This window comes from Botrytis fragariae (genome assembly GCF_013461495.1).
Source record: "Botrytis fragariae strain BVB16 chromosome Unknown tig00000054, whole genome shotgun sequence".
Taxonomy (NCBI): domain Eukaryota; kingdom Fungi; phylum Ascomycota; class Leotiomycetes; order Helotiales; family Sclerotiniaceae; genus Botrytis; species Botrytis fragariae.
This window is the reverse complement of record NW_023500993.1, coordinates 1,971,028-1,986,356: the sequence shown is the minus strand read 5'-3', so window position 1 is coordinate 1,986,356 and position 15,329 is coordinate 1,971,028. Positions and strand designations below refer to the sequence as shown.

Below are 15,329 nucleotides of genomic sequence, written 5' to 3'. Positions count from 1 at the left end.
ATAAAGATTATCAAAAGATATTAAATAAATAAAATAAATTATAATTAGTAAAAAATCTTTATAGTTTAATATTATGAATAGCAAATCTTTATTTATTAAAATTATTATATTTTCAATATATAAATCTTTTTTTAATATAATTAGTCTAATTAATAATGAATACTTTAGAAAAGTATTTATAAATTGTTTTTTTATTAATAATTATAAAATATATATTTAAACTTTATTTTATTAAAGAAAACTTTATTTAATAAATAACGTAACTTATAGTGAACCAAGTTATATAGGGAATTGAGTTACAAAATTCAATTCTCTTTATATGATCTTATTCTATGAGCTATATATTTATTTAATTCTAATTCTAAATTATTTGAATTATTTTCTGGTTTTTCTTTTTTAGTTTTTTTTTCTAATTCTTTAATTGGATATTTATATAGTTATTTTTATAGTTTTTTTTTTTTAGATTTTTCCTTTGTTTTATATACTATTTTTAGTATTTCTTTATTATTAAAAACAAATTGATTTTATAATATAACTTTTTTGTTTTTAATTCTTTTTTTTTGAGTTTCAATTATCTTTTAAATATTAGTAAGCTATTTTCAAAATAAAGCTATTTTAATATTTTGAAATTCTATAAGTCTAATTATTCTTTTAGTATATTAACAAATTAATAATACAAAAGAATTATTATTTACTAAAACTTTATTAAAGATTTGATTTATTTATTTTAGTTTTATTCTATTTGAAAAAGAGTTTTTAAATATAAATAAATTTAAATCTTGATTGAAGATTTTTATTTATAAAATAGAAGATTATTGGAAGGAGTTAAATAATAATAAATCGAATACTTTTTGTAAAATAAAAGATATTAAATTAGTTTTTTTTTAATCAGTTTTAATATTAGAAGAATTCAATGCTTTTTTTCTAATATTTTGAAAAAGTTTTATTTATTTAATTCTTTGAATTTGTTTTATATTAGCTTAAGAATATCAATTAATCTCTAAAGTATAATATCATTTTATTAGTTTATATATTATAATATCAAATAATTAAAGTAAATAAGAGTAATGAAAAAATAATATAAATAAATTAATATTTTTCTTTATATAAAAAGTAATAAAACTATTTGTAATATAATTTGAATAACTATTTACAATTAAAAGTCAAGATTGATTATTTAATACTTTTTTGAATTCTAATTTGAAAATCTTTTTTAATTATTTTAATTTATAACTATTTGAAATCCATTTATTTGTATTAATAAAAAACTATTAGTTTTGAAATGTATTCTTTAAAATCTATATAGAATTTGTATTTTAAGTTTTAAAAATGATTATAAATAATAAAGTCTTTTTAATTATATTAATATATTTAAATATAATTATTTATTTTTGCTTATTAATTATAACTTTTTAATTCGATTTCTAAATAGAATCAATTATAATATATATATTTTGAATAATTCCAATTTCAAATCTAGTTTTATTTATATTATATATATTATTTAATTTATATTTTTGTTTAATAAGATATATATAAAATATATTAAATTAAGTTTGAATATTCTTTAATATTATTTTTTTAATTCAATTAGATTTTAATTAATACAAGTAGTATATTTTAAATTCTGGATATTGTTTTTGAAATCTATAAATCTATTTATAATTTATAAATAGAATTTCTATTGAAATAGGAATTCGAGATAATATAATCTAAATATATTAAAAACGAATTTTATTAATTATTTTCTTTATTAATATAGATATAATAAAGAATCTAATAATTATAAATTATGAAATTTATTATATAAAAGTATTTTTTTTATATTTAAAAGAATTTAAGCTATTTTATGGAACTAAGTATATAATTTTCTTTTAATAACTTTAATTATAAGAATTAATTTAAGAACTTCAAAATACTCTATAGTCTTTTTAATTAATTTAAATTCCTTTAATTGAAATATAATAATAGTATTCTATATTTTTTCTTTAATTTGAGAAAGTATAAAAAATGATTTAATATGTATAATAAAATTTGTTAGGGTTTGAAATTAATAATAGGCTAAATATAATCCAATTCCTTATATAACTTGGTTTACTATAAGTTATATTATTTTAAAATAATAATATTTATTTTAATTAAAAGAAATAATATAATAATCTACAATTTGTTTTTATAGAATCTATAGATATTTATAAAATACATAATAAAATCTAAAAGTATACTTTTATATATAATTAATATATTATATAACAAGCCTATAAAGCATATATTATAACTATATATTAATTTAAAATATTTTTTAATTTGTTTATAATAACATAAATAATACAACTTAATAAAAATAATATTATAATATTGAATAAATATAACGTAACGTATGGGGAACTCGGACATATGGGGAACTCGGACAGGTACCTTTACACCAAATTTTGTATGTAAAGGTACTTAGAGCGACTTTTTATATCTCTATGGATATCAAAGATAATTTAATTTTTTTTGATAATTAGGCTTAATATCTAATAAAAATATAGTATTAAAGTTACAAAACACTTTTTAATAATATTATTCTTGAATTAATACGATTCTAAAAATTCCTATAGTAATTTTTGTTAGGCAAAAACGAAAATTTGAAAGAAACTTTAATATCTTTATTAAAAAAAATTATATCTCTATAAAATTTTGTTATATTAAATATTTATATTGAATATATCATACTTCAAAATATCAAAACTATATCTCTAGTATTTCTAGAGATATGAAAAGTCGCTTCAAGTATCTTTACATATAAAATTTGGTGTAAAGGTACCTGTCCGAGTTCCCCATATGTCCGAGTTCCCCATACATTACGTTATCAAATAATAATTTTTTTTTTGCCAAAGGATTTAACTATATACCGCTAAATTTGAATTCACTTAAAATCATTATTTTCACTAATATCTTTTTTATAAATAATAAAAACTATTCATTTTAAATAAACTATATAATTATTATAATAAATAAATACAATAATACTAATATTATTTATTAATTATCTATCAAATATAAAAAAGTTATACATAATATTCTAGTTTTAAAGTTATATAAATTAGTTCAAGAATTCGATATTAGAGTAGTAATTACTTTTATAATTAATACTATTTTTAATAAAAAGATTCTATTAGTTTTATACATTAATTCAAAATTATTATATAATTTACTTATCAAACTAAATATAATTAATAAAAAGAGATTAATAATTGATATTATAATACTACATTAATTCTATAAGAGAAAAGAAATTATTGAAGTTATATAAATTGATAATTCAATTAATCCAGTTAATATAATAATAAAGAGAAAGTTATATCAAGCTCTTACTAATTTAATTAATATAAATAAAATTAATATTAAAACAATAAAATAAATAAAAAGAATTAAGAAAAGAAATAATTTTGTTAGTAAAAGGTTAGGGATTTTAATTAATAAACAAAGGATTTTTATGACTTTATAAATTTCTTTTTTAATTATATATATTAAAAATTATAAAAAAGAGTTTTGAGTATATAAATAAGAATATTTATTTCAAAGGAATAACTTCAATATAATAATTATTATATTAAAAAGATTAAGTAAATATAAAAGAGATTAGTTTTTTCAATAGTATTTATATAAGGCCTACTACTTTCCTACATAACTAGCTCTTTAGATAGAATATGATTAGATATATAGGATTTATAATACATAGATACTACGTCTTTCGTATTCTTCTCGAACCAATAGTAATAACCTTATATGATATTATTTCATATATTGATACCTCAAATATCAGGAATATGACTAAAATTACCCCAAATAACATTTTTGATATTTCAGTCTTTACTTTTTTTGAAAATAATGTTATTCTAGTCTTTCTTTTTTTTTAAATCTTTTCTGAATAGAATTTTCTGATTTTTTAAATTATTTAAAAGAATTAAGAAGTTGAAAAGGTTAAAAAATTTAAAAAAAAGTTGAAAGAATTGAAAAAGCTAAAAAGGCTAAAAAAACTTTAGATATTATAAAAAATTCAAAAAATTCAAAAAATTGAAGAAATAAAAAATAAAAAACATATTAGGACTAGAATAGTAATATTTATAAAATCAAAACAATCTAAACTAGTATATACTAGACTCTAATTAACACTTTTGATATTTAGGGTATTAATACATAAAATAATACTATATGAGGTTATTATCATATAATATTTATATTAAGGTGCAGGTAAAGACTTATATTATATTATAAGGGTAAAAGGGCTATAGAAAAGTGAAGCTCTATTTATAGGAAGCAGGATATATTAATAGTTTATATCTGAAGTACGAAGGTAACTATAGATCATATAGTTAACGCCGTGATAATTTAATTATAAGATTATTATAAAAATCTAATATTTTAATAAAAATTCGAATCTATATAAAAGTTATTAAAGAAATAGTTTTTCTATAATGAAAATTATAACATTTTCAAATTTTTTTTAATATAATAGAAATATTTTTATAAAAATTAAGTTTCTAGAAAATTAAAATTTTATTATTATTTTATATTCTTTTATTCTTAAAAATAACTGATTTTGATATATTTAAAAATGACTCATTTAATAATATAGTTTACTCAATGATAAACTATATTATATGATTTATACTAAAAACTAGTAATCTATAATAAAAAGTTAAATTTTATTACTTTTTGTTCGAAAAAGACGTCATAACAGCCTCTCTACTTCATTTGAAGATAGTATTATAAATGCCTAATATTTGATTGTTCTTCTAATAAAATTCTTGAACAAAAAGGACAGACGACAGGGGTGCGAGGGGTGCCTCTCAACTAACTTGGGCATTCAACGCATATGACAAGGATTGCACTAGTGCCGGATGTACACAAGAACGGAATAGCTGGCTGCGTGACTTCGCGATTCGAGATACGACACAACTCCTTTTCATGTACTGCCTGCTATTGGTGTAAGATCTGCCGGCCAGATACTCCCTCATGTGATTATTGCCAAGCTTATCAGACGCTTCTCATTGGTCTAGATAATAGAGGATAGAGAGGAAATGTGCTGGTCGTGGAAGGGGGATCCTTGTAATTTTGGGTGTTGATTGCTTTTGTGCGCGATAAATTCGTGAAACTGTACTGAACAACAGTATTGATGTGAAGAACCTCTAGATATCGTGCGGTAGATTTACGTGTCAGTACAACGAGCCCTAAGAGACGATTGTTGTCTCTACTGATTTGGCTGTGCAAGCAAGCGCCTATCGCAATTATGCAGGATATGGAAATGGGCGACGTGGAAGTCTCAGACAAGGCTGTGCCCATGACTACTGCTTCTACTGCCTCTTCGGACGCAGAGAAGATAGATACGCTCGAGGCGCGCAACTCGTTTTCCCAAAAAGAACCTGCTCTGAGCATAACCGCTGAAGACTCTGCCTCGGCCGCGACAGAACGACTACCTAGTGTTAGTAGCGAGCCGCAGTACCCCGAGGGTCTCAAACTTGTCACTATTATACTGGCGCTGTGTTTGGCTGTGTTTTTGGTGGCGCTGGATCAGACAATTATTTCTACTGCTATTCCGAAGATTACGGATCATTTCAAGAGTACGGGAGATATTGGTTGGTGAGTGTGTTGGTGTTGTGTTAGGCATTGAATTGGTGTTTTCATGGTGCATATATATGAGTGATTGCTGATGTCTGTAGGTATGGGTCGAGCTACTTACTTACGAAAGCGGCGTTGCAGCCTAGTTTTGGAAGGATATACTCTATCTTCAATGTGCGTGTGCACTGCGTTTCCCAAATAAAGAACCGGTTGTTGGCTAACGATTTAATAGATCAAGTATACCTTCCTGGCTGCCATTGCTATCTTCGAGCTTGGGTAAGTAGTCAGCACTTCCGCTATCAATCCCACGTACTGACAGATCAATACGCAGCTCCTTAATCTGCGCTACGGCAACGAGCAGCAACATGCTTATCATTGGCCGAGCCATAGCTGGAGGCGGCGTGGGAGGTCTGTTTACAGGTTCGATTATAATTGTTGTGTATAGTTGTAAGTTCTAACTTGCTTCCACTTCCCATTAATACAAGTGCTCTCTTCAGATATGCACAACTGACTTGAGAAGTGCCACTGCGCAAGAGGCCGTTGGCAATGGGTATAATTAGTAGTATGTGGGGAATCGCATCAGTCGCGGGACCATTACTTGGCGGTGTCTTTACGTCAGTCTCCCATTTATAGACAGAGCATCGATGAACCCACTGACCTTTCCGGATAGCGATAAACTCTCCTGGCGCTGGTGCTTCTACATTAAGTAAGAATATCAACACCCCCTACCCTAAGTGCAGAACGTCAACAAATACAAACTAACTCACCCTACCCCCAGCCTTCCCATAGGAGCCTTTTGTGTCGCTGTAATATCTCACATCCTTCATATCAACCGCCCCAATAACCCCTCTTCCCTAACCCTCAAACAACGCATCTTAAAGCTCGACCTCCTTGGCGCCTCCCTCCTCATCCCCGCCATAATCTGCCTCCTCCTCCCTCTCCAATGGGGTGGTTCTACCTACCCTTGGAACAGCGGTCAAATTATCGGCCTCTTCGTCACCTCAGCTATTCTCACCATCCTGTTCATCTACACTCAAATCCGGCTCGGCGAGGCCGGAACCCTCCCTCCATATCTTTTTCAAAACCGGAATACCGTATGCGCATTTGCATTCTCAGCATTCTTTGGCGCTGGATTTTTCAGTCTATCCTACTACCTCCCAGTGTATTTTCAAAGCGTCAAAGGCTCCTCGGCCTTGCACGCTGGAATCCAAATGCTCCCTTTACTCCTCGCATGCACGGTCAGCTCCACCGGAACCGGGGCGGCGATCTCCACGCTCGGGTACTACACCCCCATCATGCTCATCTGCATGGTTTTATTTGCCATTGGTTCCGGGCTGCTGACTACGCTCTCACTCACGACGTCGTATGCGAGGAACGCGGGGTTCCAGGTTATTACCGGTCTGGGCGTGGGTGTTGGGTTCGAGAGCGGGATTATTGTCGCGCAGACGGTGATGTCAAATAAGCGGATTCCGGTGGCTATATCGTGTGTTTCGTTATTTATGACGCTGGGTGGTGCGATCTTTGTGCCGGTCTCGCAGACACTGTTTCAGAATAGATTAGTAGGAGGGGTTGAGGAGAGGGTCCCAGGGTTGGATGCAAGGGCTTTTTTGGATAGTGGGGTTACGGAGATCAGGGCGCTATTGGAAACATGGGGGCAGGAGGGGCAATTGGAGAAGGTATTGGAGGCGTATGTGGAGGGATTGAAGGCGACATTTTGGGTCTCGGCAGCTTGTGCTATTGGGGGGTTTCTGGCTGTCTGTGGATTGGAGTGGAAAAGTGTAAGAAAGGAGAAAAAGGAAGAGGGGCATTGACCTAGTGTGGTTGGAATAATAGGAATTTTGTGTGCTATGATGGACAGGAGGTTAGTATATGAAACAAAAAGGATGATGTACGTGCTTTGAAGCGGTAAACGTAAACAAAATTGATAGAACGTAAAGCATAAGATATAATGAGGGGAAAAAACAGCTTGAAATGTATTGATAACCATCAACAGCAAACCCCCACTCTGGTGTTCCATTTGAATTTGCACAAGTATCCTCTGCAGGTATATACCTTAGTCAATCGGCTTATACTCCAAATACTAGTTTCAACATTTTGACCCGTATCATGACATGACCCACTTCTAGTCAAGTTACGTTAGTACAGATATGAATTTCCCGATGATTCTTTCTATATTAACTCAAAAGTAAGAACTGTATATATATAGTCGCTAGGCAAACATGACGAAAGAGCAAATAGAATCGTAATACTATAAAAAGAAAATTGTAATAAACAGATTATAAGTTACAGATACTTGAATTATAGGATAATATAGTCATACTAAGAGGATTACTTATACATTTATAGTCAAAGCCCTGATCAAATTATTCATCAATTATTCTAATATACTATTAATTCATTTCAAAGTATAACATCAATCCCTAATATCTTATCCGATAATATTAAAATCTAAGACTGATTTTATATACAATTTATATATAATTCTTAGAATACTTTAATAGTTTTCTAGGACTTGACCGTAACAGATTATATACATTCTTAATTATTATACTCAAAATAATTATATAAATATAATATAATATATAAGGGACTCGAATATATAAGGAATTCGAACACTTTTTCAATTATTCTATATATAATCTTATTCTATAAGCTATATAATTCTTTAAATCCAATTCTGAATTATTTGAATTATTTTTTAGCTCTTTTTTTCAATCTCTTTTTCTAATTCTTTAATTAAATATTTATAGAATTATTCTCATAGCTTTTCTTTCTTCAGTTTTTCCTTTATCTTATATATTATTTTCAATATTTTCTTAATATTAAAAACAAATTAATCTTATAATTTAATTCTTCTATTTTTAATTCTTTTCTTTTAAGTTTTAATTACTTTCTAAATATTAGAGAATTATTTTCGAAATAAGGTTTCCTTAGTATTTTGAGATTTTATAAATCTAATTATTCTTTTAATATATTAATAAATTAATAATATAAAAGAATTATTATTTGCTAAAGTTATATTGAAAATCTGATTTACTTATCTTAATTTTATTTTATTTAAAAAAGAATTTCTAAATATAAATAAGTTTAGATTTTGATTAAAGATTTTTATTTATAAAATAAAAAATTATTAGAAGAAATTAAATAGTAATAAATCAAGCACTTTTTTATAGAATAAAAGATATTAAATAGAGCTGAGCATTAGGTAGAGTATACTCAGAATAACTTAGAGTATAACCCAATCAATATTATACTCAATTCTATTTCTATAGGATAAGATAATCACTCTATAGATTGCTTGGATATTTAGAATATCTATAAAGTATATAATATATATTGAGAATATTTAGAAGTATATTTAAAAGATTATAAATATTATAAAATAATAGTTTTTTAATCAAATTATAATATAATTTTGAAATCAAATAGAAAAAAAATGAAAATATATTATTTGTTTATTCTAAAATAATCGCTTGTAAAATAATATATTAAATAGAATAATGTAAATTTTCAATAGTATAATTCAAATAGTATAATCTAATATTTTTAATTTTATTATATAATTAGAATTAACCTCCTTTTTAGATGATAATTATAGAATAATTATATAATATTTACTTATAAATACTTTAGATACCCAGATTATTTGATAGATATACATTTTATAAAAGCTTATAGGATAGAGTATACTACTTTGTAAGACTAGTATTATAGGAGCTGCCTCTAGGGTCACGTGGAAGTATTTAGAGATCTTTTGAAATAGTTTATATTATAACGGATTAGTAACAGGCTGTAGAATCACTAACTTATAGGCTATAATAGTATTATAGGCCTTAGTGATTTAACTGTAGTATATTGAGGGATATTAGGTACCTAAAGAAAGCCTTAGGTATATATATAGTATTAGTTATAGGATACTCTAGAAATCTAGAATATAGTTTTTAGAATAATAAATTCTAAAAAAAACAGAATATAATAAGTAAGAAGATTTTATTAGAATTAGTAATATCCTAAGGGATTAATTTTAAAATAAAAGAATAAGTTAGGATAACAAAAGTTATAAGATTAATATTCTGTAATAAATAGTTTAAAAATAATAGTGTTTTAGGAGTAATTAGTTATTCCAATTATTTAAGTAAGATAAAGATTTATATAAGGGAATAGGTTTTATTATAATATAGAGCTTTGTATTTAAAAACTATTGTTTTAATTAAAAAATAATATAATATATATATCTTTTTAAAGGTATTCAATATAATATTAGCCTATTATATAATCAGATCATATGATCGTCGCTTATAAGCTTACGAAAGCGACCATTAATCCGAAAACAATTATTAATCCGAAAACAGTCATAAAATACGAAAACGGCTGTAAAATAAAGAAAACAAAAAGGGGCTTTATTTCGAAAGAATGAACAGATTAGGAAAAGATCTATAAAAGATTAATAAAAGCGGAAAAACTAAATTAATAGGAAAAAGCATAAAAAAAGGGTTTTTTCCTTTTAAATATAAAATAAGAAAGATTATTTATTAAATATAAATTCTTTAATATCATATGTTATACTACTTATATAATCCATTTTAATTATTAATTAGAGTTAGCTTTTATATTATATATTATTAGTCTATAATCTATAATAGGTTATAAGCCTAGTAACTTATATATACAATTAAAAAAAAGTATATATATATCGAAATATATATCGAGATATATATCGAAAAAGCAAGAAAAGAGTGAAAAAGTCGAAAGACAATTGACTTTGTATTTAAAAGCAAAGAATATAAAGAAATTTACTCAATTAAGACACTTTATATATTATATAAGCAATTCTACATATTAATACGAATTTACATTAATCTCAAATCCTTATTCAAATCCTAAGAATATATATATACACTCATATATATATATAATACCCTTATTATACTATTAAATAATATAAAAAGGAATATATACATTACCAGACCGGATGTATATATCATTAATATTATATGTTACTAAGTACAAATAAGCTCTTTCAATATATATCACCGGATATATATAATATCAATACTATATATCACTAGGTGTATAGTAGTTCTCTTATTATACATTACTAGGAGTAATAGAATTGAATATCACATTTTATTAGAGATATAAAGTTAATTGTTTATATATAAACCTTTGTCAATCCTTATATATATTTGTGAACTATATATATATTGTCAATCCTATAATATATATGGAATTAATTAAAGACTTCCTCAATTGAATAATAAAAGAATATAAAAGAATACTAAATAATAGGGAATATAATATAATTTAATATGAAAAAAGAAGAGAAAGATATATAAACAATTTATATCATTTTATTATATATTCAATAAAGATTAAATACTATCTAATAGTTTAAGGAATCAAAAGTCAAATCTAATTGAATTTATTAGGCATATCAAATTCTAATTATAGTTTAATTATATATTATAATATTGATTTAAAAGCTATTAATAGGAATTCTAATTTTATTTTCGAAGAAGCCTAGAATCCAATTTATATTTAAAGTATTATTATAGAGAAAGGACTAAATACGAATCCGAATCTAATTCAAATTGAAAATTAAAATATCAATTTAATATTCAGATTAGTGAAAAAAGAGATTAATCAATTAAAATTATATCAAATCCCTGTATATAAAAGTATATTATATATTATAATATAAATCATATATTATATGAATTTTATAGATCAGAATATATCTATAAGAATTGTTAAAAGATTTAAAAAGAAATTAAATAATAGGGAATACAAAGCGATTTAATATGAAAACAAGAAAGAAATCTATAATAATAATAATCTTATTATTAAAATAGAATTTCGAATAATAGTTAAATATTATTCAAAAGTATAAGGAAATGAAATTTAAGTTGAATTAGATTAATTAGATATCAAAAACTCAATATATAGTATTTCTATATTATATAATTATAATATAGAAACTATTATATTAAACTTTATGTAATAGAATGCTTAATTTCTTATTTATATAAAGAATGCTATTATATATTCAAAAATAGATGTGAATATTAATCTTTTTGATCTTGAATTCGAAAATATTGATTTAATAGATAATATAATTAATAAGGAATTAGATTGTCTAGATGAATATTAAATTTCTTATAATTATATATTTATATTAAGAGATATAAATCAATAAATCTATATATATATCTCTTTATATTAATATATATATAAATATATTATTAATATATATATAAATATATTATTAATATATATTTAAATATATTATTTATTAATATATTAAGCTCTTTTAGCCTATTATTAGCCTGTGTCCCTGAGACTAAACCTAATTAAAGAATAAAACTAGGTCCTTAAAAGCTATACATATACATATATATTATTCATAACAGATTATATAGTATTATATTTTATATAAAGATACTCTAATTTAAATAGATTTATATATAAGGATTTATATAGATTTATATTAAAAGGTAACAATTAAAATCTAATTACTTTCTAAAATAAAGCTTTATAAAAACTATATTAAGATTTTAATTATACAGTATTTATTATACTATAATAAAATATTTATATATATCAAATAAAAATATATAAAAAATGAATATAAATTAAAAAATTAAGTTTATAAATCCTAAACTGAATAATTATTCTAATTATATAGAATAGTATAATAAATCTAAGCTTTTTTTAGAGGCTAATAGTTTTATATTCTATATAAACGATTTAGAAAAAAGCTTTAATCGATCCCTATATTTTAAAGAAAATAATATACTTATTTCAAAAGAAATTCATTTTAAATATAGTGAAAAAGTAAAGGAATATAAAAATAAATCTAAAAGAATTTTAGTAATACTAAATCAATAATATTAATAGATTTAATAAAAAGATTTAAGAAAAAAACAAATCTAAAAGAGCTTTAGAATATTATAAATAATATTTATAATAAAACTTCACTCGATATAATAGATTGATATTTTAATAAATTAATAGAATCAAATTATAATGATTTTAATAATATAAATGAATATATAAACTATATATTATTATTATATATATATTTAAAAGAATTAAAATTTGAATTACAAAAATCTTATATAATATAGATTATATTTAATAGTTTAAATAACTTATTTGATTTGTTTAAATTACAAAAAACAAAAGAATTATTAAAAGATTTAAATAATAATAATAATATTAATTTGAATAAATTTATATTCGAATTAATATTCAGAGAATTAAGAATAAAAGGCTTTATAGAGTTTAATAGAGTTATAAAATCATTAAATATTATATCAAATTATACATTTTGTAATAAAAAGAGATATTTAGAAGAAAAGTATTTCAAAAAATACTTAAAATTATATAATAAGGATTATAAAAAGTCTAAAAACTCTAATAATAAGAATAATTCTAAAAAACAATTCTATAAAATTATTAAAAAATTAAATAATCTTAAAAAATCCAATAGGATTTATAAAAACAATAAAAATAATAAAAATTCTAATTAAAAACAAAAGAAAAATAATAAAAATTATAAAGAAAGTTTTGATAATAAAATAAATCAGGCCTCTCAAATAAACTATAATTTAATATCTAGCTCTAAATAAGAAAATAATATTATGATTATATTTATACTAACTAATTATATTAATAGATCTAAAAATAATATTATAATAGATTTAGGAGCTATAAAATACTATTATTTAAATAAAGATTGGTTTATAAATCATAAAGAATATAAAGTTCCAAAATATATAAATATAATTAATAAAGAATTTATATTAATATTAGGATAAAGGGATATTTTTATTATTATAAATAATAAGAAAATATTTATTTAAATAATAAAGTATATTCCATTATTAAAATCAATTCTAATTAATACTAAACAAACCATTAAAAAGGATTGAACTAGTGAAATACTATTCTTTAATAATATTTATAAATTTTCGAATAAATTTTTAAATATAAAGGCAAACATTAAATAAATTAATAATACTTTTTATCTAGAATATAATATAAATTATAATTTATTAAATCAAAATAAGAATATTATTTATAATAATAATAAAGATTCTAAAATAAATCAAATAAATAAATTTAAAGAAAAATTAGAATCCAAAAAAGAATTTAATAATACAAATCTAAAAGATTTAAATCTATAATATAAGTGTTTAAATTATATAAATAAAGATTATATTATAAAAACACTAAATTTAAAAGATTCTAAAATGAATTTAAATTATTGTAAAATTTGTATATATAATAAAATAACTCAAAATATTAGTAAATCCTTATCAAATTTGAAATTAAATAAATTTAATAAAATTAGTATTGATATTTATAGATTATTTAAAATACTAAAATTAAAAGAAGAAAAATATTTTATTATTTTTATAGATTGAACTATACAAAGTATATAGATATATTCTATAAAATTTAAATCAAACACTTTTAATATATTAAAAAAAGTATTTTATTTGATATATAATCAATTTAATATTGAAATAAAAGCAATCAGATTAAATAATACTAAAGAATTTAATTTCAATTAATAGAATTTATTTGCTAAATCTAAAGGAATTATATTAGAATATATTAATTCTTATTATTATTTCCAAAATAAAATAATTAAAAAATTAAATAAATATTTAATAAAAAAAATACTTGTTAAAAGGAATAGAAGTTACCGGTACTAATCACGTGCTGTGATTAGTAATACGGTTACCTAAACAGGCTAGATTAGACGAACTATAGACAGATATATTAATCCCCTTTAAGGGGAGTAAGAAGGGATTAAGATGTCTATACACATAGTAATATAGTTAATAAAAAGATTTCTTTTATTCAATCTTTTAATAAGTTATAAACCCAGTTAGTATAGCCTTTGAATATAATTGATGCGATTATTATTATAATTCAACTCATAGAGTTAAAAAATATACAGTACTATTCTACAATCAGCATATAGTATTATAATTATTATTACTATTAACTTATAGAGTTAAAAGAGTATATAATACTATTTATAAACAAAACATATATAATACAACAAAAAGGCATATAATACTAATTATATTTATATTTATAATCTATACAGATTTATTCATACAGAAAAAAGAGAAGAAAAACCTTACAAATTTTCTATATAAATATCAAAATAAATGAAATCAAAAAGCAAACAAAAAGTATTCCAAATCTTATCCAAAAAACCTACAATCAATAATTTCAATAAATAAAAATACAATTGAAAGGAAAAAATTGGTTTTATATAATTAAATTTATATTACAAGAGTATACTAAAATTAAAGGAATTAGAATGAAAATCAATAATACTAAAGTTTTTTCAATCCTTAAAGAAAGCAAAATTATAAATATCAAACTTAATTTAGATAAAAAGACTAAATATTTGAAAAATAAAATTAATATATTATTATATATATATAGATTACTCAATAACAATAATGAAATGCTTATTGATGAATATAATATAATATAAATATTATAAAACTATTTGAAATCAAAGTATTCAAGAATTAGTAATATCACAATTAATTTATATTTAATAATAATCTAAATATTTATTTTCAAGTTTATTAGTTATTTAAAAATAATTGTTATTAAAGTCTAGAATAAATTGAAAGAATATTAATGTAAGCTTAATACTATCAACTTTATATTCAAGGATTTATATAGAA

The 15,329-nt window shown here is 22.5% G+C and overlaps 1 protein-coding gene across 1 annotated transcript; it reads left to right on the top strand.

The window, feature by feature from the left end:
* Window positions 1-5,278: 5,278 nt before the first annotated feature.
* Bfra_005331 (putative mfs toxin efflux pump protein) lies at window positions 5,279-7,418 on the top strand (the record flags this gene model as incomplete). Its single annotated transcript, XM_037335715.1, has 7 exons — window positions 5,279-5,628; window positions 5,709-5,781; window positions 5,840-5,883; window positions 5,939-6,054; window positions 6,128-6,221; window positions 6,278-6,313; window positions 6,386-7,418. 7 exons carry the CDS (start codon window positions 5,279-5,281, stop codon window positions 7,416-7,418), a joined length of 1,746 nt encoding a protein of 581 aa, XP_037192810.1.
* Between the last annotated feature and the right edge of the window lie 7,911 nt (window positions 7,419-15,329).